Source organism: Aplidium turbinatum, chromosome 17, assembly GCF_918807975.1.
Source record: "Aplidium turbinatum chromosome 17, kaAplTurb1.1, whole genome shotgun sequence".
In the NCBI taxonomy this organism is placed as follows: Eukaryota; Metazoa; Chordata; class Ascidiacea; order Aplousobranchia; family Polyclinidae; genus Aplidium; species Aplidium turbinatum.
Genome location: NC_137488.1, coordinates 21267908 through 21291133, shown reverse-complemented (window position 1 = coordinate 21291133; position 23226 = coordinate 21267908). Strand labels below are relative to the sequence as shown.

The following is a 23226-nucleotide window of genomic DNA, read 5'->3' as shown; positions in this document are numbered from 1 at the left end:
TTGCTGTATGGTTGTGAAACCTGGACGCTAAGCAAAGAAACACAGAAATATTTAAACGCTGCTGAAATGTTGTTTAGAGAAATGCAACGAACATCACATATCAGCCACAAAACAAATGAAGACGTAGGCTACTCAAACCAATCAAATCAGAGCCTATGTAGAACGGTACCCGGTCATTTGGTCGACAGGACGTTTGGTCGACAGACATTTGGTCGACAGGACGTTTGGTCGACAGGACGTTAGGTCGACAGAACGATTCATTTTAGGGTTAGGGTTAGTTAACTAACCTTAACACTAACCTAACCCTAACTCTAACCCTAACCCTAACCCTAAAATGAATCGTTCTGTCGACCTAACGTCCTGTCGACCAAATGTCTTGTCGACCAAACGTCCTGTCGACCAAATGTCTGTCGACCAAACGACCGTACACCTGTAGAACAACATCATCAAGTGACAAATAAGCTTTTTCTGCCATGTCACGAGGAAGGAAAAGTTAGAACACACTGCTTTTGTGGAAAGATCAAAGGAAAACGAGCTCGTGGAAAACAGCGTCTCACTTTCCTCAATAAACTCAAGGATCATCTTCACGTTATAACCGCAACAATTTTTAATACCGTCAAATATACCGGGATAATTGGAAGGAACTGTACATAAACGCGATTGAACGCCTTAGCCTGGAACAACTATGGTACACGAAGAAGAATATGGATGTATTCTATCAGTTATGCCTTACCTCACTATATGCATGAAGTGAGCAAATGTGTTTAGAACCAAGGTTTGAAAGTATCGGATATTTTGGTTGTGGCGATAGCGCTCGTGTCAAGCGACATTGGGAGTAGGAGGCTATATTCTGTGCTGGTGGTTTACCTTCAACTGGTTCACTTCTACCTTCAACCCAGCAAGCTGCCCTGGCCAACTATTGTGCTGCGTGACGTGGTAAAGTTACGTTTGAGCGGTTGCAGCCTGAATTGTGACGTAAATCTACCGGACGTCGTGACGTCATATGCTGATAGGTTAGAAGACGCGATAGACCGAGAAAACAAAGCTGTCAAGCTGAGCGTTACCTTTATAGTTACCGGGGTTAGGGTTGACTCGCGAGGTGTAAGAGAGGTGCGACGAAGCAGTCAGTGACCAGCAGCAGTGAGTTCAGTTCAATTTGTTTATATTTTTGACCGTCATAGGAGAAACATGACAGAGGTCTGAAAAAGTGTAACGCGAACGTTGAGACAGCTTGAGACCAAAACAGGAAAGTGAGCTAAGATTTTGATTCGGCCTCATGATTGAGGTCATGCCTGTAGTCAAAACAAAGATGGCGACCATGAACCGCAGTGAATGATGACGTTGCAAACTCTGTGGCAAGTTCATGACGTCACAATCACTTTAAACTAGGCAGTGACGTCATCCGAGCACAAAGCTCCTGAGAATCATTTTTCGAGTTGCCCAGCAACGAATTCAGACGGTTTATTCCCATAACACATCGTAGCAACGTGTTTCAAGTTGTCTTAGGTCTGAGCGATCCATCAGCAATCAACTCTTCGCACGATATAGACACAAACCTCAGACAACAAAATTCGTCATTCCTACATGAATTCAACATCTGCCGACGTTGAATCAATATAAAAACGATAGATTTTGCTGTCTGGTTTTGTGGCATCAGATTGAAAAGCAGAAATATGAGTTTCTGCCACCCCCATATTTGGAAAGGTACTCCCTTGTGTTCAATACAAGTTGAAGACCCCGGATAAAATAATTTAAAAAAGTTAGAACTTTCAAAACAATTCGCTTTGGGATTAGATTCGATCGGAAACAAAAGTTATTGAAACTGACACAAAAATTCCGAAAAGAACTTTTCAGCATGGGTCAGTATTCGTCTGATACAGCGGCCATGTTGTGTTGCACAGTGGCCATGTTGTGTTGTACAGCGGCCATGTTGTGTTGCACAGCGGCCATGTTGTGTTGCACAGCAGCCATGTTGTGTTGCACAGCGGTCATGTTGTGTTGTACAGCGGCCATGTTGTGTTGCACAGCGGCCATGTTGTGTTGCACAGCAACCATGTTGTGTTGTACAGCGGCCATGTTGTGTTGCTCAGCGGCCATGTTGTGTTGCACAGCAACCATGTTGTGTTGTACAGCGGCCATGTTGTTTTGCTCAGCGGCCATGTTGTGTTGCACAGCAACCATGTTGTGTTGTACAGCGGCCATGTTGTGTTGCACAGTGGCCATGTTGTGTTGCTCAGCGGCCATGTTGTGTTGCACAGCGGTCATGTTGTGTTGGACAGTGACAATGTTGCACAGTAATTGTGTTTGACAGCATTCATCTTGTTTCTTTTATTCCCAAAGTAGCTTCTTTCAGAAACCTCTGTTGTTTTATTATTCCATATGTCCAATGTCATGATTCTCTTCTCCTCCCACACACCCTTCAGTGTCTCTACGTATGTTATGACGCCAAACTGCATGACGTAGTTTCTTCAAGCAACGCACAACAGTCGTCAGCATACGTCATCCTAACATCGTTTCAATTGAGTTTCGGGCAATGAGGAACAGCTGCAAGATTTACCGCGTGGGAGCGTGTCATGGACCCCGAAGCTTGTTATCATTCCAAACGTAATTGCCCTGGTTGGAACGTCCCGTACAACGCCTCCTATTTGTACGCACTTGTGTAGTTGAGCAGTTTCAAAGACGTGATTAGGTAAAAATAAACCGCTTTAGTGAAGAGAGAGAGAGAGATTTTTCATTTGCCCTTCCAGCACGAATAAATATTGACAATCGTAATTAAAGTACATTCACTACATGAAGCACATATTCACAACCTGCAGTGCATATGAACCTTAGCTTTTATACAACTAGGCCTACATAGTAAGTTCACGAGGTAGAACATGAACCGGTCGTTTTAAAGTTAGTCTTCCTTGACAAGTTAAGGCACGAAAGCTCCTTTTGCATGTCTGTGTGGTGTGGTGAAACATATTGCTTATTACGTCATTTTGGGTGTCCTCCTTTTTAATAACTGCACACCCGTCTACTTGTTTTGACCAGAATAGCTTCCGTACATTCCTCCTCCTGCTGAGAATGAAAATCCGTTGCACACGAGCGGCGTCTGTGACGTCAGGACCAAAAAAAACAATTGGATTTTGTTGCAAAGCGAAGTAACACGATAGGTGTTCAGACAATAAAGTTCATTTGTGGCATTTATTTAAATTCAGTCTCCGTGCCAACGACACAGCTTCAACTTCTTGCACAATCATGATGTTAAATAACGTTGAATAGACCCAAACAATTAACCAAAGTAGGTTGTGTAGCTTGGTGCTTGGCCACTGCGCAAGACACGTCACTGTGACGTCATCAGGAACGCAAAAGAAATATGGATTCAGCTGACGTACAACCAGCTAGAACAATCCGTTGCATTCACATTCATTAGAATCTTGCGAATATTAAGGCGATTTAAAGGACTAATTTTGTAAGCTGGTGCACATCGCATAAGTGAAGCATGCGATCTAGTTCTAAGGGGCGTCCAGCTGCACAAGAGCCACCAAATAAAATTTATGTTGTTGAACTAATTTTTAAATTGTTTAGCTAGCTGTTGTTGTTGCGGTCTGTAAGCTACTATGGTATCTTGAAGGTAGCCTGAATCCTTAACCGTACGTGCTACCTTGTAATCTTGAATGGATTGCTCTGCAGTGTAATTGTCATCATAGAAATATTGTTACCCCATATGCTACTTAAACAATGCTTAGTTAGCTCAATACGCTTCGAAAATCGATTTTAATTTGATAGACCTACTTGTGATGGTGTTGCATTGTCTTCCAGATAGGCTGCCACTATGTCTAAAAATACCGACGAAGAGTAGTGACTCAAATGAAGTTTCTTTGTGAATAATTATGTTGGAACTACTTTCCTACATTTCGACTACACATTGAAACTTCTTGAAACATGTACCGAACTTAAACATCAAAACCAACACCTTCTATAACTTACTGAAACTTACATAACAAGAGTTACAAGTTAAGACGCTGGACGTTCCAGCTTAAGAACTAGTTCTAGATTACAAACATGGCCACGACTTATTGATCACAAGCGGCACACAACAAACTAACAACGCAGATAGACGCAAAACTATGTATAAGTTATGTAATGAAAATTGTAGGAAGGCGACCAAGCACCTGGAATTTTAATCCTAGGGATTGTGAAAAACGCAGGAATGAACTATTGGCCTGCATGGATTACACAGATTCCAGAACAAATTATTATGAGTGGCGTCAGAAAACATAACCCCCTCTCCGAAATATTTTTGTAGGCTATATGCAACCGACTAACAAACTTTGAAAAGCTATTGAAAAGCTGTATAAAAATAAGCTTTTCCCTCTCTGTTACAGCTTTGGCAAAGTTTTACTATTCATTTAGGCTAAAAGTGTTCTCAAAATGCGCAAATTCAAGGTATTTTTTTCAAAAATTTCTGGGGAGGCCCCCAGACCTCTCATGGGTCTGCCACAATAGGCTTCTCATTTGTCCTTCATAAATTATTTTTCTGGCCAGGCCTGTGCGTATGACCATTCAAAAGCCTTATTGTGAGTTATCGTTTAACGTTTGTAGCCTATTGCCTTCGTTTATGACGTTACTGAAAATGTTGCCCCCTGAAAAAAGCTTTGCTCCCCTTGTAAAATGGATCCAGTTACCTACACCACTGGTCGATCGCATACCTTCACCAAACAAGCTGTTAATGTCTGAATACTGATGAGCCTCAAATGTTTGCAAACAAAAATGATATAAAATGAAATTTTTTTTTAAGAATGAGAAAGTAAAGTGAGCAAAACAAATTCATTCATTTGCTGAAGAGAACTTTTACATGACCGCTTTCTGTCTCACTACCATCCTGATTGCGCCATAACCTAACCAACAGCTGTAACTTACAATGCATTGTTTTTACTTTTCCTTTACTCTGCTTGTTTGTTTATATGTCCTAGCCTATATGGAGCGCTTCACACAGCACAGTTGAAAGTTGGTTTTTGAATATTTAGCCTTACTTTAGCGCAATGAAGATGAATTTAGTTCTAGGTTGTGATAAAAAAAAAAACTAAATTGAATATTTGTGCATTGGCACTGCAGCCGTTTGACTCTCCTTACCGCTGTGACGCTCTACTCCTACTGTGACTTTAAGTATATTTATGACGTCACATAGGTTATGTGTGACATCACTGAAGCGGGTTGAGATTTTGTTAAGAACAGCTGATACACAAAATATTGAAGTTTGTTTAACAGACTGAGGGCCACAGTCAAAAAGATTAAGTGTAAGCTTGAACAAAACGTTTGACAACTGTGTAGTAACACTGTTTGTCATGTTTTGATTAAACAATTTTTGTAGTGCCATCTGTAAGTGTAAGCATTGAGTTATCTATGTGAAGACTTCAACTTTGTTACTGCTGTGGCGTGATGCTCAAGTTGAAGGCCAAGCTAAGGTGAGGACACGTTTGGGGATCATCATCAATATAAGGGGTTTGGGGTGGGACTGTTTCACTGTAGCCTAATGTTTGATATATTGACAACAATATTTTTGTCATATCTAAGGATTGTGTCAATTTTTCTGTATTCTAAAATTTGTCCAATAATGGGCTGGAAAATATAATAAAGCGTTGGCGGAGAGTTCACTTTGTTGTATCATAGACAGATAAAACAAAGTAAACTCAAGAGATTTACCTTTTTCTTACACACAAATATTTCCTATATACAACATAAATTAAAATATACTCAAACGTTTTTGACACGTACTTGTGTCCTCATCAGGAATTACTTTTAATTTGCGATATACCGTACACAAGAGAATTAGATAAATCTGACTATACATATGACTACAAATGACACTTCAGACTGAACAGCATAAACTCATCAAGTATTGTAAGAATGATTATGAGTACATAACACAGTGGGAACCAGGTCACATAAGGTTTAAAATACAAACATGTGACAACAATTAGAACAGACGCAAACTGTTCAGGCCAGAATGTTGTTTAAAGCCTACTGCATAGTCAGATTTATTTTCTAATTCTTATTTTACATCAAATATAGTTACTTACGGTACTACTTTCTAAAACCTTTACAGCCTGTTTCACGTCACAGTGGGTCCTTATTTAAATCATCATCATAATCCATCGTCGGTTTGTTCCCCACTAGTGGGGGTGGCCGATTGTTTCCGCGCAGCAATTGTTTTAATCCCTTTTCTCCATTTCACCCTGTCCCTTGCATCTTCCTCCTTCAGTCCGATTTTTTTAAATTCAACCTTCACTTGTTGTTTCCACGTTCTTCTTGGACGACCGCGTTTCCTCTTCCCATCCACCTTTAGATCTAGTGCCTTTCTAAGAAAACTTCCTTCCTCCCTCCTTATCACATGTCCATACCATCTTACTCCATTTGCCCTTGCCAGTTGGTCTATGGTCTCTCTCATCTCAAGCATATCCAACAATTCTTCAGTCCTTTTTTCCTTTCTCGTTTTCACCCCACACATTGCTCTCACCATTGACCTTTCCGTTCTTCTCAGGATTGCCAGTTCACTCTCTCTCAATATCCATGTCTCGCTACCTTATAGCATTGCAGGCCGCACACAGCTCCGATATACTTTCCCTTTCATTCTTAGTGAGAATTTTCTGCCATACAACATTTCCCCACATTCCCTGAACTTTGCCCAGCCCAATCTTGCCCTTGTTGTCACCGCTGCTTCACATCCACCACTTCCATTTATCCGATCACCCAGATAACAGAAGTCTGTCACTGTTTCTATGCCATGGCAGAACTCATCATCATGGCCTTCCACTTCATTCCTTCCTTTACTGCATTTTCCACAAACAAAACACTTCGCCAATCTTGTTGCGGCTCTCTTGACATTAGCACATCTTGCATGTACCCACTTTCCACATTCCTTGCATTGCATTGAATTTCTCATCACTCTCTTGCCACATATTCCACAGGGATCTACTTTGCTCTCAACAACTGTTCCTTCTGCTCCACTCACCATCACTTTTGTTTTTTCAAGATTCACCTTCATACCCTTGGTTTCAAATGCTTCTTTCCATTTCTCAAACTTTCTCTCCAGTCCCTCCATACTATTACTTGTCAAGACCAGGTCGTCTGCATACAAAATTTCACTCAATAAGCCCTCCCTCACTCCTTCAGTTGCAACGTCAACCACAATAGCAAATATCAGAGGTGACAAAACTGATCCTTGGTGTACACCAACCTTCACAAAAAACTCAGTTGAATAATTTGATCCAACTCTCACTAAATAAAATAGAATATTCAAATTAAAATAGATTTTATTTGAATAAGGACCTTCTGCCCCGATAGCTCAATTGGTTAGCACGTCACTTCTGGAACGAAGAAGCTTTAAGATCAAACGGCGCTGGTTCGACTCTCGGGGTGTGCGCTTGAGCAACGCACGTTAAGGACTGCTCTCCATTCAGCGGCATCTAATGGATGGAATAGTTCCCCGGCAACAAGACTTTAACAATCAGAAAACTTCACTCTGTCAATCTCGGTGACCGGGCCTGCGTCAGTGATTCAAAGCCTCTACAAGTATGCAAAACTGCCAGGATTAAGCTCTGCAAGAAGCTTTCCCAGTCCGAGGATAAAAATTCAATCAATCAATCCTCTCTTTAGGGTGAAACAGGTTGTAGAGGTTTTAGAAAGTAGTCACTATATTTGATGTAATTTACTCTGCTTGGCTTTTTGCTTGGCATTGAGCACTTTTTGTAGTACGTATGAATGTTGTTGTTTAATTCTCATTTTATGTATATTGCAGATTTAAAGTATTTCCTGATGACATAAGCACGTGTCAACAACGTTTGAGTTTATTTTAATAATGCTTTATTTCTTTAGACAAATAAAACCTAACAACTAGATGGCATTTAACATAATATCATCAAAATAAACTAAAAATTACAAACTTTTTCGGCCATACTCATGTTTGCCCTTTTGAAGTAACCAACTGACTGATGTTCTTCATAAATTGAAACTACAGATCTGATCTACACGATTCTTGTGTGTAATTTCAATTCATGAAGAACATCAGTCAGTTGGTTACTTGAAAAGGGCTAACATGAGTATGGCCAAAAACATTTGTAATTTTTAGTTTATTTTGATGTTATTATATTAAATACCGTCTGGCTGTTAGGTTTTATTTGTCAATGATTAAAAAAATCACCTCTCTACCAAAATTGTATCATATTATATTTCTTTGTGTAATAAAATATGTTTAACCTTTTAAAGTTGCTTTGTTTTATTTGTTTAAAATAAAATAAACAGGGAACAATCTCACCCCAGACCAAGAAGATATGCAGTAATTATGACATTATCTTGCTATGTGCTTTTGCTATTAGTTAAGTAGCAAAATAAATACCATTGATCTAATAGTGAAATGTTGTAAAGTACCAGTGTATAATTTCTTCAGTGAACATAAGCTTAATTTGTTTTTCACTTATGACCTCATATAGTCTTCTCCTGATATTCTATGTTGTGTTTGAATAGGTTAACATTAACTATTTTTGTTGTGGTTCATAAAAATGTGGTCCCATAAATAGTGATGCATCGGAGGCACCATTTTGGCCATAGGCATGATGTTCTGGCCAGAGAATTGCAACCGGTCTTTGGTAATATCTAGTGTTTTCTCGTTCATATAGGCTACGTAATCAATGTCCCAACTGAGGGGTTGCATAGCCTACCACTCATACCAAGCACTCTCAAGTGTCTCATGGCAATGTTTAGGGTTCTTTAAAAGGATCTATTTAGGAGTAAACTATTAGGCAGGTTTTAAATTTGGCAACGTTTTTTATCCACTCGATGTAGAATTTTTTTTAAGTTATTTGAAATTTTATTAACCTTTTTGATTCCTTTACACTGGTCAACACACATTTTGGTTCCAAGAAAGTTTTAACGGTTTTGGGGTATTTTGATGCCACTGAATCCGAAAATGACCTTGGTTTTTACGAATTGGTTCTAATTTTTGAGATATACCATGGTTGTACTCCAAAAAAGTGATAAAAATATCGAAATTTTGACATTGGTATTCTCTTTATGCTGTAACTTTGATGAGACCTTGTCTGTCGATATCTCAAAAACTGGAACCAATTCAAAAAAACGGATATTAATTTTGGATTCAGTGGCCCAAAATTGCCCAGAACCGTTAAAATATCTTTGGCACTCAAAATTTTTTTTTTTTAGCCAGTGTTATCAATGATACATTTCCTGTACTGTCCTATGTTGCATGTATGCATAAAGATTTTTGGAAAATACATGACTTTGGGAGAGTAAAATGAATATTTGTGAAGAAAATAAAACAAAAAAATGCTTTCACGTGACCCTTTTATAGGGAGCAAGTCTTTTAGGCGCTGACAATTAGGCGCTGGCCTAATAGGCGCGCACACTGTGGCGTCTGGATATTTAGGTGCGGAGCACTGTGGCGCCCGGTCATTTAGGTGCTATTCCTAGTAAAGTCTGTAGATTGTAACAGCTTGGCAGCTTGCCAGAAAATTATATCATGGCTTCCGTGAGTGAAGCTGCTTAAACCGACAATGCTTTTCACATAAAATGTTATATTGAACAGAAAAATATATTGTTGTTTTATTGATTTATTATTGTTTTATTTGTTGTTAGTCCAGGTTTGCGTTGGTGAAAGCTTTATCAATAAATTATTCAAGCTTCCGGACATTATTGGAAGTAATCCTACGGAAGTATATATTCCTACGTCGTAAATCATGGCAGATCCATAGTCTTTGCCTGTCCTTTTTTGGCTACGGTAATAATATAATATTTTTTGTGAAAATCATTGCCGGTTCAAGCAGCTTCACCCATATATTTTTGTTTAATATAATATTTTGTGTGAAAACGCATTGCCGGTTTAAGCAGCTTCACTCACGGAAGCCATGACATATTTTTCTGTTCAATTTAACATTTTGTGTGAAAAAGCATTGCCGGTTTAAGCAACTTCACTCACTGAAGCCATGACCAACAACGCACACGCATTAACAAAACAACATATTTTTCTGTTCCATATAATATTTTGTGTGAAAAGCATTGCCCTACGCCCCTCCCTGCCAAGCTGATACAATCTGCAGACTTTACTAGGAATAGCACCTAAATGACCGGGCGCCACAGTGCTCCGCACCTAAATATCCAGACGCCGCAGTGTGCGCGCCTATTAGACTAGCGCCTAACTGTCAGCGCCTAATAGACGTGGACCCCTTTTATAGCCCAAATTTGCAACATGTTGTAGTACTGATAAATATTTTGTGTTGGTTGAACTAGGTTACACCTTTTTGAAAATAAAAATCTGACAATTTGATTTTTTTCTTGAATACTGCGGGTTGACCAATGTTACAGGTAACATGCGTAATTGCACAGTCTATGCTTGCAGAACCACAATCATACAAAAACAAGATTTATTGAAGGTTATGAATCTAATCACACACACAGCTTGCACACATACCTCTTACTCCTGACCAGAGCCACTATCACCTCCGGCTCGGAGCCGGAGCCGGCCAGAACCGGAGGTCGTTACATCAATACCCATCATCATCATTAAGTTCCTTCCTTGCATTGAGAGTTGGAGACAATGACACGCCAAGTTTCTCTGTTGCAAGATTTTTCTTTTGCAGTTTTGTGATTAAGTCCTGACCAGTCTAATATCATTAGTCAAAATTCTTGGTCTCTTGGTGGTCTGCCCCTAATTTTGTTTTCCATCTATCTTTCCTTCAAGTAGTTTGTCTTTGAATAGAATTACTGTATTACGAATGAAATGGCCAAAAAAACTTCAATTTTCTTGTTTTTATTGTTTGTAGTATTTCCATGTTGGTTTGCATTCATAGTAGTATAAACTACTCTTTGTTTGTGGTTTTATCCTTCCATGAAACTTTAAGCATACCGGTACTTCTATAAACCCACACTTCAAATGCCTCTAGTCGTTTTACCATTTGTGATGACAATGTCCATGTTTCTGCATTGTACAGTAATGTAGTGCAGATATTCATAATTCATTTAGTATTTCGTTTTTCAGTGTTGATGTTAATTTTGCATGTTGTTAATGTCTTTTTTATTTTTACTAAGCTGTTTCATGCTATTTTTATTGGTCTCAATATTTCTCTATCGCATCTGCCATTTTCAGTTATTGTGTGTCCCAACAACAAGATAAACCCATAAATTTCATTAACACAGCAGCACCGTAATAATAAAAAAATGGTGTTACAACTACATTAGTGATCTTTGTTTTCCAAATTACCGGACCCAATATTTTCGTAGATACGAAGTGCGAATAACAAACTGCTGTTCATGTCCTGCATGTCGATAGGCTACTACACAAAATTTAATGTTTTTGATTTCATCAGTCGTACAGTTGGGTCTGCTACTATTCGGTGAGTCCGATTCGGTGAGTCCGATTCGGTGAGTCTGATTCGGTGAGTTCCTAACCTCTAACCCCTAACTCCAAACCCCTAACCCTAAAACGGCAATGATAATTAGGCTACGGTACCCGATAATTTAAAAAAAAAATTGAAAAATCCCCCGTTAAGGGATCGGACTCACCGAATCGGACTCACCGAAACGGGCCATTCCGGTACAGTTGGTATTTAGTAAACTTTAGTTTTTTATTATTCCCCAAGGGCATCAGCTTTTTCTTTTTTTCATTAGTGGTCCAATCTCACTTTGAAGTTGTCCAGACCAGGTGTTGTGGTTACTGTCTTGCTGCTGTCTTGGATAACTTGCTCTATTTAACAATGACCTAATTTAAGAAAAATTTTCCATTCTTGGTTCTGTCTGTCAACGTTATTTTTAGCTTGACTGTGTCCTTGAGCGTTATCAATTTTTTTTATCTTCATTTGAGCTTATGAACAATTTACACTGGTATGGTGATGCTGTGGCTGGTTGCATATTTTTTATAAGGTTAAGTTAATACTAATCAGCTCGTAGCCTTTCGATGTATAACGAGGTGACAGACACCTGGCACATATCTGCTCGCCAAGATGAATGTTGGAATGTTGATGCTGCTTGTTTAATTCTTGTTGAATTCAAAGATATTCAAATAAGTAATATTAATATTCAGTAATATTCAAAGACAACTTAATTCTACAGACGAGATTTGTTTAGTTTTATTGGATTTTTTTGGCGACATGCAAACGACACATAGCTTACCGTACATTGATTTTTGTGATCAATGCATCTCCTGAGGAAGGTGTTGATAAGTTTGAACATTTTGTTTGTTCTTGAAACAAGGTGACACAGAAATACCGAAGGCATTGACCATCACCATTCATTTGCCAGTATGGGTTTGGACGACATCATTAGCATTCAGCAGTGATGTACGCGTATACAAAAAATATTGACGCCGTCCGCGTAAACGCAAACGTTCGAAAAACCATACGCCGTATGCGTGAAAGTAACTTGTGAAAAAAGTTGGCGGCGTCAGCGCATACACTAGCGTAAACTCATTTTGTTTGCTAGGTGCTAAACATTCACACGGTATAAACCACTCGAAACAAACAAGTTTTGTTTTGAATTTCCACAAAGAAACACAAGCATCTGAAAGTGTTAATCTGACATTTTGCTGCGTTTTGGTTTCAATATGTCTTTGCCCATTGAAAACATTCTTTCAACTGCAGCGCTGGAAGGTATTGGCGTGTTGTAGAGAAAAAAAGACATTAAAAAGTATGCGTTGACGCTACACGCTAAAAAACCGCAAAAACTTTACGGCGTAGCCTCAAGCAACAACTATCCAAAAAAATGTGGCCGTTAGCGTAAACAAAAAGTTTACGCCGCAAGTCTACGGCGTAGAATTTGCGGCGTATACGTACATCTCTGATCATCAGCATTGTTAGTCTTTCTGCAGTGACACTACCGTTTTTCTCGGTCGTTTGCATCAACAATAGTTAGCCTCGTCTTTCACTATTTACTAGTCATTGCCATAAGATATCATTGAAGCGCCTTGCATAAACAGATTTTCATTGGTGTTTGAATGAGACTCGTATCCCATTTTCATTGTAAACTAAACTGATTATGTTGGCTTGAAGATGAGAGATCGTCACTAAGAAGCCTATAGGGAAATGGATCCGGTTTATGCTCAGAGGTTGAAGGTTAAGAATAAGCGGCCAGGAAGGCAAGGAAACCAACCTTCTTGTCCACCTTCAGGCATGCCTTTAAGTGTCCTGGCAAAGACACAGCCGCATGGTATTGATTTGACTGTTGAACCGGTGCCATTTCGAACGTTGAATCAAAGCTGTCGTCAACGCAGCTGAAAGGGTAGTCGGACCACTCGGTATGTGACAACTCAGCAGGTACATTTCAGCTACTGCCCAAGTCAGCAAATGAAACTTTCTAGCATCGGACTTGCTTGGTCATTGCTTGCTGAATTATCGCTTAACTGATTTTGCTGACTTGTTACTTGCCAAGTATCGGCTTGGTCAGTTTTTACTTGCTGAGCTTCAACGTTTACCTATTTCAGCCACTTGCGAACATGTTGCTGGCTCAGTTCTCGCTTGCTCAACTGCAATGTGCTGAGTTGTAGTAGACTCGCTGAAAACAACATGTCAAGATTGTTTGGGCTTCTACCTCAACATTTAGATCAACGGATTCAACATTGGCATCGACGCGATTGCAATCAAAAACAATGATTACGAGAACTCAAATGAATAAAGTTTTCATATCCCCTTCTTTAGATATCCCTGGCTCAAACGAATAAAGTTTGGATGCATTGATCCCACGTTTTGAATGCAAATCTTATTTCGTTGGATTTTAGTTTATTGGATGGTGGATTTACTTAAGGATTGGCGATTTCACTTAATTTATAGGCAACAGACAAACTACAATATGTACTAATAAACAATTCTCTTGTCTTTGTAATCTAAATTTATACTGTTGCATTCAGTGCTGTATTCGTAAAAAAAGCACAGGGTGTACTGTCAGATTTGCCAAAATGATAAATAACACTGGTCTACACGATTTTTGCTCTATAAACTTTGAAAACTGAGTTAGAGTAATTTTGGGGTGCTGAATCCGAATCTGACCTCAGATTTATGCTATCACGTCAGGTTTGTGAGATATAATAACAGCATATTGTTACTTTTGTCAAAAGTGGAAGATTTGACATTGCGTTTATTGCACATAGCCTACACATTGTGCAAGATCCAGAAATCCAGGCCATGTGGTGCATAAGTAGCTGAAATACACCTACCAATTATAATTTTGATACCAATTTGTTTTCTAAGCAACATTATTAACAAGGCAGTAATAACAAGCTAAAAGGGAGGCTATAAGTGTAATTGACCCCCTTCCCCGTCAATGTTTTGGATGAAACCACAAAGATTTAAGCAGGCCTATGGCAATGCTTGTTCAGTAACCATATTTAGGCTGTTTTGGCCTGTCTAACACTAACCTTTCGTTACAGCACTGCATATGTTGGTGGTAAACGCAACGCCAAATCTTCCACTTTTGACAAAAGTAACAATTTGTTGTTATCATATTTCACAAACCTGACGTGATAGGATAAATCTGAGGTCAGATTCGGATTCAGCACCCCAAAATTACTCTAAATCAGTCTTCAAAGTTCATGGAGCAAAAAAAAATTCTTTTTTTGTAGACCAGTGTAATACACAACTTGCAAAATACTAATCTTTATTCTACTTTAACATGAATTATCAACATCAAAATTGGACGAGAGGTACAAAATTATTTATTTTTGGAATACCAGAGGGCATACTATATTTGCTCAAAAAAGCAGAGGGTATACCGCCGTATACCCTCGAAGACAGCACTGGTTGCATTGTTGCTAAGCCTGTGTCGCTTGATGTTGCAGGCGCAAGAAGAAGAAGACACAGAACAGAGAAGCAGAAAACGACGGGGACTTATTCGATGATGGTGACAAAGGGGATAGCTCGTCGGGGTTAGGTACGGGGAATTGTAGCTGACATAAAGTTAAACTGGCCATTGCTGTATCAACACTGTTAATTAGGTATAGGGAATCCTGCCTCAGTTATCAAGGCGTGGAAAGCAACTTTCTTAACATTACTTACTCGAATCTTCATTGAAAAACGTTGACATCTGGGCAACTGAGTTATTTTATTTTCTAGTCATTTTTGCTCTTTGATGTTTTGGAAGTGAAAAAGACATGTCTCATGGTCTCAACAATTATAGATAGAAGTATGTTCGCTTATGTAACTTCGCTTTACCTAGGTGATTCCCGCAATTCTTCCAAAAACTCCCTAGCAACCAACCATAACAACATGTACAACGTCATCGATGATGCGAATCAATTCGATGACAGTGGAGAAGATGAGATGGTGACGCCATCGAAACCCGACAAGACCGAGCTTAGCGCGGAATCACTTTGCGACGTGTTCGCAAAGAAGCACGCGGATGAAGATAGATTGTTCCGCGCCGAGTTTGAGGTAACTAGCGCCGTGTCTGCGTCGCTAGGATGGGTTGGTACATTGGTGGCCGGTCATTTATAGCTTATTCTTCGCAGTCGATCCCTGGGTTGGTGACGTCACTGCAGGCGAAGTGCGAATACGCCAGGAAGCCAGAAAACGCGCCCAAGAATCGCTACAAGAACGTGGTCACGTGTGAGTGCTTATCTCAACTGTGCCTGTCTGTGGTACAAAAATAAACGAATTCTCTCCTGAACTATCTCTAATACACGATGGCTCTTGTCAAAGTAGAGAAGGCTGGAGGGAGGGAAGATAGGAGGACCCTAACTTAACAAAGGCTGCCATTGGGTGAATGTGGTCGTTACTGCATTGTATTGTTTGTCATGTCATACTGACACGTCATAATCGCTCATCATTGCATCATCAGGTGATGACAGCCGTGTCAAGCTTGATGTCATCGATGGCGAACCTACTTCTGATTACATTAACGCCTCCTACATTGACGTAAGTACAGTTTCTCTTTTCGATTTTGTTTATTTTCTTGTTCCCCCAAATAATCAAAACTTAACTTTGTCGCTGCACAAGCTTGTGCCTCGCTCAGACTGCACGGTGACGAGCTCATTCCCTGTGAGTCGTCCTGACATTTCAAAGATTTACTTTTAACCCTGCTTATCTCATCAGGGTTTTAATCAGCCCAAAAAGTTCATCGCCGCCCAAGGACCCAAGGAGAACACCGTCAACAATTTTTGGCGGATGATCTGGGAGCACAATTGTCGCATTATAGTCATGATCACAGAGCTTTGTGAACTGGGACGGGTAAGTGGGTGACGTTATTCTGATTCAAATAATCCTCATTTTGTGGTCGAATATTAACCTTAATATGTATAATATATATTGATCCCAGCCTGAAATAACCTTTTATTGCATCCGGAGCGTGCAGGACCGCACAATTGTCTTGGCCAACGAACGCATCTGTGCTCAAGGTGTGGGGAGTTATCGACCTTGACAACGGGGCAAGCCCGAAATGTTCATCGGCCGACCTTTCAGTGGAGTTTACTGATTGGGCGTGAAGTCGTTTTCTCTCGTTTCTGAATAAAGATGTTTTGAAATATTTCCCAGGGTGAAGACGCGCTACTTGTTTTTGACCTCAAGAACATGAATGAAATATCTTCTGACAGGTGTCAAACCCACAACAATGCTTGATATGAACGACTCGGTTACATGTCTTGCAATTCAAACGAATTTATTTTCACATGACTCAATCTTTTACAGCCAAAAATTGGTTACGATTTGCTAGATCATCTTCGGTTAAGCTGAAAGCAACTACACAAATGATAATAAGATGATGGATGTGCGAATGGTATGAGATGTTGCAGCAGTTTGTGATGCTGTGAAGTGTGAAATAACAACCTTCTCTTGCTACATTTGAATTTGCTATCACATGTTTACAATTTGTGATGCATTACTGGAAGAAATAAGACAATGAATTTTGGCTGACATGTTTGGTAATTATTAAGTGGGGCTTGTAAGCCTTGAACATACTTATATTTCTTAACCCTTCTGTGACGGGCGGGGGTGTTCTTATGGTTCTATGCTTTCTGCATCACCCTGGGAGTGTTCTGATGGTTTTATCTGTTGCAGCAATCCCTCACACCAATCCCTTCCCCTTTCAAACCCCCCGGCCAGGTATTTGCTTGCCCCATGTGTGAACGCCCCTTTTGTTTGCCCGCTGCCTGCCTTTTGATACTTACGTCATCATGACGTCATTATGGACGTCGGCAAACTGCTGACGTTGTTATAGTATGATTTATAAGAGACACTTGATTACGATTGGTTGTTTTGAGGCTTGACCGCTTGGCCAGGTCGAAAATTTTTTTTTCTTTTATTTTGTCATTTTTCCTTATCTTGAAACAGAGACTTTTTTCCTTACATCATTAAACAATCCTAATTTCGGTTCAATTTTGTTTTTCTAACATTTTGCCATTTTTGTTCAGGCAAATTTTATTTCCCATTATCACAAATAATCAATTTCCACAATAAACGGTCCGGCGGCCCATTTTTTGGTCACCATCCCACCTTGTTGCGCTTTGCCACTTTTCGATGGTCCCCCCACATCACCTCCCACTAGCATCTATGTGGGCTCGACTATGAATTCGTACTTAATGATGATTCTGCACCAACTCGCCATTGTGATGCTACGTCATGATAAAGCAGATTTGAAGCTATGTTGGGGACAACTCTAATCTTTTATTTGCTCATAACCGACCCGGGCAATTGCCTTTGTGCTGACCCCAAGCCATGCTCGTCTGTTCAACCTTTTTTGTTTTGCAGCGAAAATGTGAGAAATATTGGCCGGACGATGGCAGTGCAGAATACGGCGAGGTGATCGTCCAATCACAATCCACTTTCGAGTTTGGAGGTTTCACCAAGAGGTCACTCGAGGTCACGCACAAACAGCACACTGATGAGGTAGACGTCACAATGCTCACTGTTAGTTCACATAAGCAATGCTTTCATCTTCGACAGACAGAGGCCACGACGGCTCATGCTCCAAACCCGAAGATGAAGCACCTGTCTCCTGTGGTCTTGGTGACTACTTCGCCCTTCATCCGCCATGCTCACCTGCTGGCTTATAACGATGGCCGTGGAGTTGAAATATCGTAGTCGGAAGGATTTTGGCGTGTCCGGAGTCGTTAAAAAAACAACTTAAGTAAAATTGAATTAAAAGAAATAAAACGGACAAAAACTTTAAAAAAAATCTGGCAACACTGACGTCGGAGTCGGCCAGTTATAAATCAAAGAGTTTGGGTGGTTTAATTTTCGCCCCACTCCACAGCCCTGGTTATGATATTGTGTGATGAAGATCTGGGGAAAAGAGACTAGAGAGTCGTGTCTAACTTCAATCTGCCCTATTTGTTGCCAGAGCCGCATTGTCACCCAGTTCCAATACCATGCCTGGCCTGACCACGGCGTTCCGAAGTCGACTTCCGAGATATTCCGATTTCGCGTTCGGACGCTGCAGAGCCAACCAGCTGATGCCGGACCTGTTGTCGTCCATTGCAGGTGAGTGACGTCACATCCAGTTGCCTACTGCTTTCACACAGACCGATGCTTCACAAAATGTGGTTTCCCAACTTTGAGATTTCGCTTCACAAGAGTTTGCTTGAATGGAATCCAAGCGGCTTCAGTTCCCAGCCAAACGACAACGAGTGGGTGACAATTTGGTGACGTTGTTTGTTTTAGAAGTTGATCGGTATCCGCCATTTATTCAAGAAACCAATTTGTCACCGAGTGTGTGGGGGCTGAGAACTTTCACGTTTCCTTCTTTTGTGTGATTTGACAAACCATCGCATCATGGCAACATTGCAATTTCAATGTTGATTGATTGCGACAATGCTGGCGCCGTGATTAACCTTTGACCTCACAGCGCAGGGGTTGGTCGGACCGGCACCTACATTGCCCTGGATATCCTGCTGGACCAGCTGAACGCGCGCGCCGAAGTTGACATCTATGACCTCATAGTCCACCTTCGAACGAGAAGGACAGAGATGGTTCAAAGCATGGTACGTCACACTGACGTCATTAGTCTTGTTACCACTGTTACCAACAACACACGCATTGATGACGTGTTGTACGCGTCCTCATCGAGCGTCATTGTTTGTTATCTGAGCGATCTTTCCTCCTTTGCAGGATCAGTATGTCCTCCTCCACAAGTTAGTGATGGAGCAGCATCTCTTCGGCGACACTGATTGTAACGCAGAAAACTTCAACGAGATCCACGACCGATTGACCAGGTAACAAGCAACCAAGTAAGATTGCGGTGATGTAGAAGCGATGTGCAGGGCTGGAAGAGCAATGTAGACTTAAATAACTTGCGTCACCAAGCCACCATTTGACGAAGCTTCTAACGTTGCAGTGCTGGAGGAACGGAGCTAGATGCGCAGTTCGATCTCCTGTCTCAGTCCCATCCCATCAACCGACGATTCGGGGCCGCCCAACTCCCCCCAAACAAGACCAAGAACCGCGACATGGACGCCATTACGTGTAAGTTGCATGATTAATCGTGATCGATTAATCTTGTTGCTACGTCAACGCGAGTGTGTTGTGCTTCAGTTGATCACGTAATTGTTTCGTCATCAAGCATCGCGGCCATGATCTAACCCAGGGGTCACCAAACTACGGCCCGCGGGCCAGAACCGGCCCGCGAACTGATTTCATTCGGCCCGCAACGTGCTACGGAAATAACAGCTGCACTACAACTGTTCAGGAAAAAAGTTACCAAACTTTTTGTAAAGGACTGACGTTGCTGTTGAGCTACACGCAACCACAAATGGGGACAGCCTAGGCCAAATTTGGAAAGATCTAATGTTTTTTTTAAGAGCACTTTGTCCTGTAGTGTACCACAGCAGGGGATAACTTTTCCAGTAGCCTTTCGATTTTCATCACAACTTTGCTATTTCACCGCTGACTTTGTTATTTATTGTGCTCAATTCAAGTCAATGGAGATTCTAAATAGTTGTATATCTTTTCGCAATTTGCATCCTGCCCGCAGCTGTTTATCTCGCAGCAATCCGGCCCTCAGAGAAAAAAGTTTGGTGACCCCTGATCTAACCGAACTAACTTGCAGACGATCACAGCAAGGTGTTCATCAGAATGCGACCGTCCGAACAAAGCCTCGTCTACTACAACGCATCCAACATGGAGGTGAGCTGTCAATCAATATCGACATGATCTTGCTCTGATGTAAGCCAGATCTTCATGATCCTTGGAACGACCAGGGATTTTGGATGAGTCCCTTGTGGTGCACCCAATGCAAGTTGATCACATCCATGCGCTTTTGTGTCACGCATCGTAGGATCACCCGAGTCAGAGTTTCCAATGCCAAGTTTTTACTTTACTTCTACGTCAGATTGCTCTCGTATAGCGCCACGTGTGGCCGGGTTAACACTCCGTGATTGTGACGCAGGGTTATGACGTGAGCACCAAGCTGATCGCCGCGCAAGGACCGATGGAGAGCACTGCAGAAGATTTCTGGCGTGTCGTCATCGACAACTTTGTCACCTGTGTCGTCATGGTGACGTCACTCAAGAAGGGAGACCAGGTGGATAGTGTTGATGTGCATGTGTGATCGATCGTCATGAGCGAGAATTGAACCAGCGCCCTTTCGCTTTTAGGAACAGTGCTTTCAATACTGGCCGGACGAAGGCTCGGTTGAGTTCGGGGAGATATCCGTCAAAGCGGAATCAACTACAGATCACGGATGTTTCACGGAGAATAAACTTCGAGTCACGTCTGAACAATCATCCAGTGAGATAACTCAATTGCGCTACCTAGAGTGGGAAGATGAGAACAATCCTTTGCCGGCTGTGGGCGCTGCTGTGTTAAAGATAGTGGAGCTTGTTGCCAAGCAACTGCAATTATTACGCAATAATATAAAGCCACGTGTGTTGATCCATTGCAGGTGAGTGCATGGTCGTTACGTCATCATCACCAAGGCAACGTTCCGTAGATGTGAATTGTTTGATCTTCGGTTTCTTAAGGCGGGAATTTCCTGCAACAAGTTGAGCCATGGCAAACTGCAGAAGCGGCCTCGTTTGTCACATTTTGCATATTTTTACCGCGGCTATTGTGTGACTAAAGTTTTCTAAAAGTCATTTTTCACTGACCGGCAAAGATGCAAAAGTCAATGGGATGTGTTTTATGAAACTGTCAATCAGACCGTTAGCAAGTGGCCATGTCTGAATTAACTTGGTTAATTAACTAGAATAACTAGATTAACTAGAATCCAAAGTTGCTACCAGCCTTCCGTCACTAACCCTTTCTTGTATTCCACAGCGACGGTGTTGGTCGCACGGGGGTGCTGTGTGCCGTCATAAACATGATGGAACGATTGTCTCGCGAGAACCGCATCGATGTCTTCAGGTCGGTCAAGGATCTGAGAGACTGCCGCCCTCTAATGGTCAGAAGTAAGGTAAGAATCTGCGACGAGTTTGATTCAAATTTTACTTTTGTTTGGCGATCTACTTTCACTACGTGGCGCTATTTTGTTTTGCAGGAGCAATACAAATTGTGCTACGCCATCATGTGGCAATGTTTATCGAAGCGTGAACTTGATCTCTGCTGACGATTCGGGAAATCCCCTCCATCTTGTGCCACTATGCAGTCGCCGAAGTTATTTCATGAATGAAGTTTGTGTTTCCTTTCGCTAGGGGGCCGGGGGTTCCTCAGTTTGTTCAAATTTTGTTTCAAGAAAACTCCAACTTCATTTTTAGCTCATCATCGCCAATTAGTGCCTTCGACAATTATTTGCCGCCCAAGTTCTTTGTTGTGCTATTGTTACGTGGAACACGCTGATTGGTCAGAAAGTGTAAATTTATATTCGGTTTAACGCTGAAATGCGTAGTTTGTAACGTCATGTCGTTGCGGCAACTTCGATGTTTCTACCCCTCGCACGTCATCAACGCGTTGGTTTGCACCCCCAGGACATACCCCCATTAGGAGAAGGGGGTGTTTACCTTTTATATTTGAAGCTGATGCTTTCCACTTAGTTGGCGCCTTGGGAAAGTTGAATCCTGCTTGGAACTTTTGTTATAAACTGAAGATTGGCGACGAAGTAATTGCGTTAGAATGACGGTGTTTGAACAATCAACGACAGAACAAATCCGAAAATTTCCCTCGCAGCGTTCACCTTGCCATGAGAATAAATTGTAAGGAATTTTTCCTGAACTTTTTTGCAACAAGCTCAGTTGGTTGCGTTGACTAGTTGTTGCATAACGTCGTTTCTACCACTTACCAGCCCCACCACTGCAACCACCCCTGACAAAGTGCACCTCCCTCCAGCTCCAGCGCTGGCTGTGCTGGTTTCATTGCTTTACTTCCGTAGAAAAAAAGTATTTCTTAAAATTTTTTAATACCATTTCAACGCTGCGCGGAAAACTTTCGAATTGTTTCTTAGTAGTTTTAATAATTTTCTCCAACCGAATTCCTTTGCTGTCAATCATCAGACAACAAAACCCGCCGTTTTAACATTGATTCGACCAGGGATATCTAAAGAAAGGGATGCGAAGGCTTTTGTTACGCCTGACAATAGAAGGGCTTCTGTTTATTGTAAAATGACAATTGGCACCGATAGTGTTTTAATAAATCTTGTTATGATAACCTGCATTGCAGTATCAGCATCAGGCCTACCAACTACCGCCCTTCTAGTGTCCTGAGAATGCAATCGCTGTGAGCCTTCGTATCCTTTCTTTAGATATTCCTGAATTCAACGTCTGCAGTCATCAAGTCAAATGTAGAAACGACGGATATTGTTGTCTGGGAAAGCTACTTCTCTTGCAAAGTTCTACCTTGGCAATCATGTTGGAGGTTTACTTTATGTTGAACATGACGTCGTTCTGACGTGAATAGACTTAAAAATTTATGTCGCCACAATGAACGCCTCTGCCATGTGACATCTTCTTCAAATATTTCAATAAACTTTAATCACTAATTCCTCGTTTCGTGCAGTCATTGTGCGGTGCAGACAGAAACGAGTTGGTACATTGTTCTGGCAACCCAGTAAATTTTGACCAATCAGAAGGAAGGGTGCTTCTAATGACAAAACAATCAATGAGTTCCCATGCCAACCAGAACACAGTTGCTGTTCCCGCAATACACTTTTGCCGCAGTCGTGGACGTCGCTATAATAGCATCTCAACTGGAAGCCAAACGCTCGGCCTCGCGCTGCACGGCAAACAGGGTTGCCGCATTGGCGGTTTTACGCCAAATTTTAGAAATTTGAGCGTTTTTTAATGCGTCTGGCAGGCTACTTTGACTTTTTGATAGCCTATATTTTTGG

General features: G+C 41.2%; 1 protein-coding gene across 1 annotated transcript; it reads left to right on the top strand.

Annotated features, from left to right (window-relative positions):
* Positions 1–5231: 5231 nt before the first annotated feature.
* On the top strand, positions 5232–22872 carry LOC145786526 (receptor-type tyrosine-protein phosphatase alpha-like). Its single transcript, XM_082598195.1, has 16 exons — positions 5232–5450; positions 14819–14910; positions 15196–15410; positions 15488–15584; positions 15817–15893; positions 16071–16205; positions 17721–17858; positions 18313–18452; positions 18817–18952; positions 19080–19183; positions 19306–19433; positions 20017–20093; positions 20356–20490; positions 20564–20850; positions 21225–21360; positions 21445–22872. The coding sequence occupies exons 1-16, from the start codon at positions 5425–5427 to the stop codon at positions 21511–21513; spliced, it is 1992 nt and encodes a 663-aa protein (XP_082454321.1). The 5' UTR covers positions 5232–5424; the 3' UTR covers positions 21514–22872.
* The last annotated feature ends 354 nt before the right edge of the window (positions 22873–23226 follow it).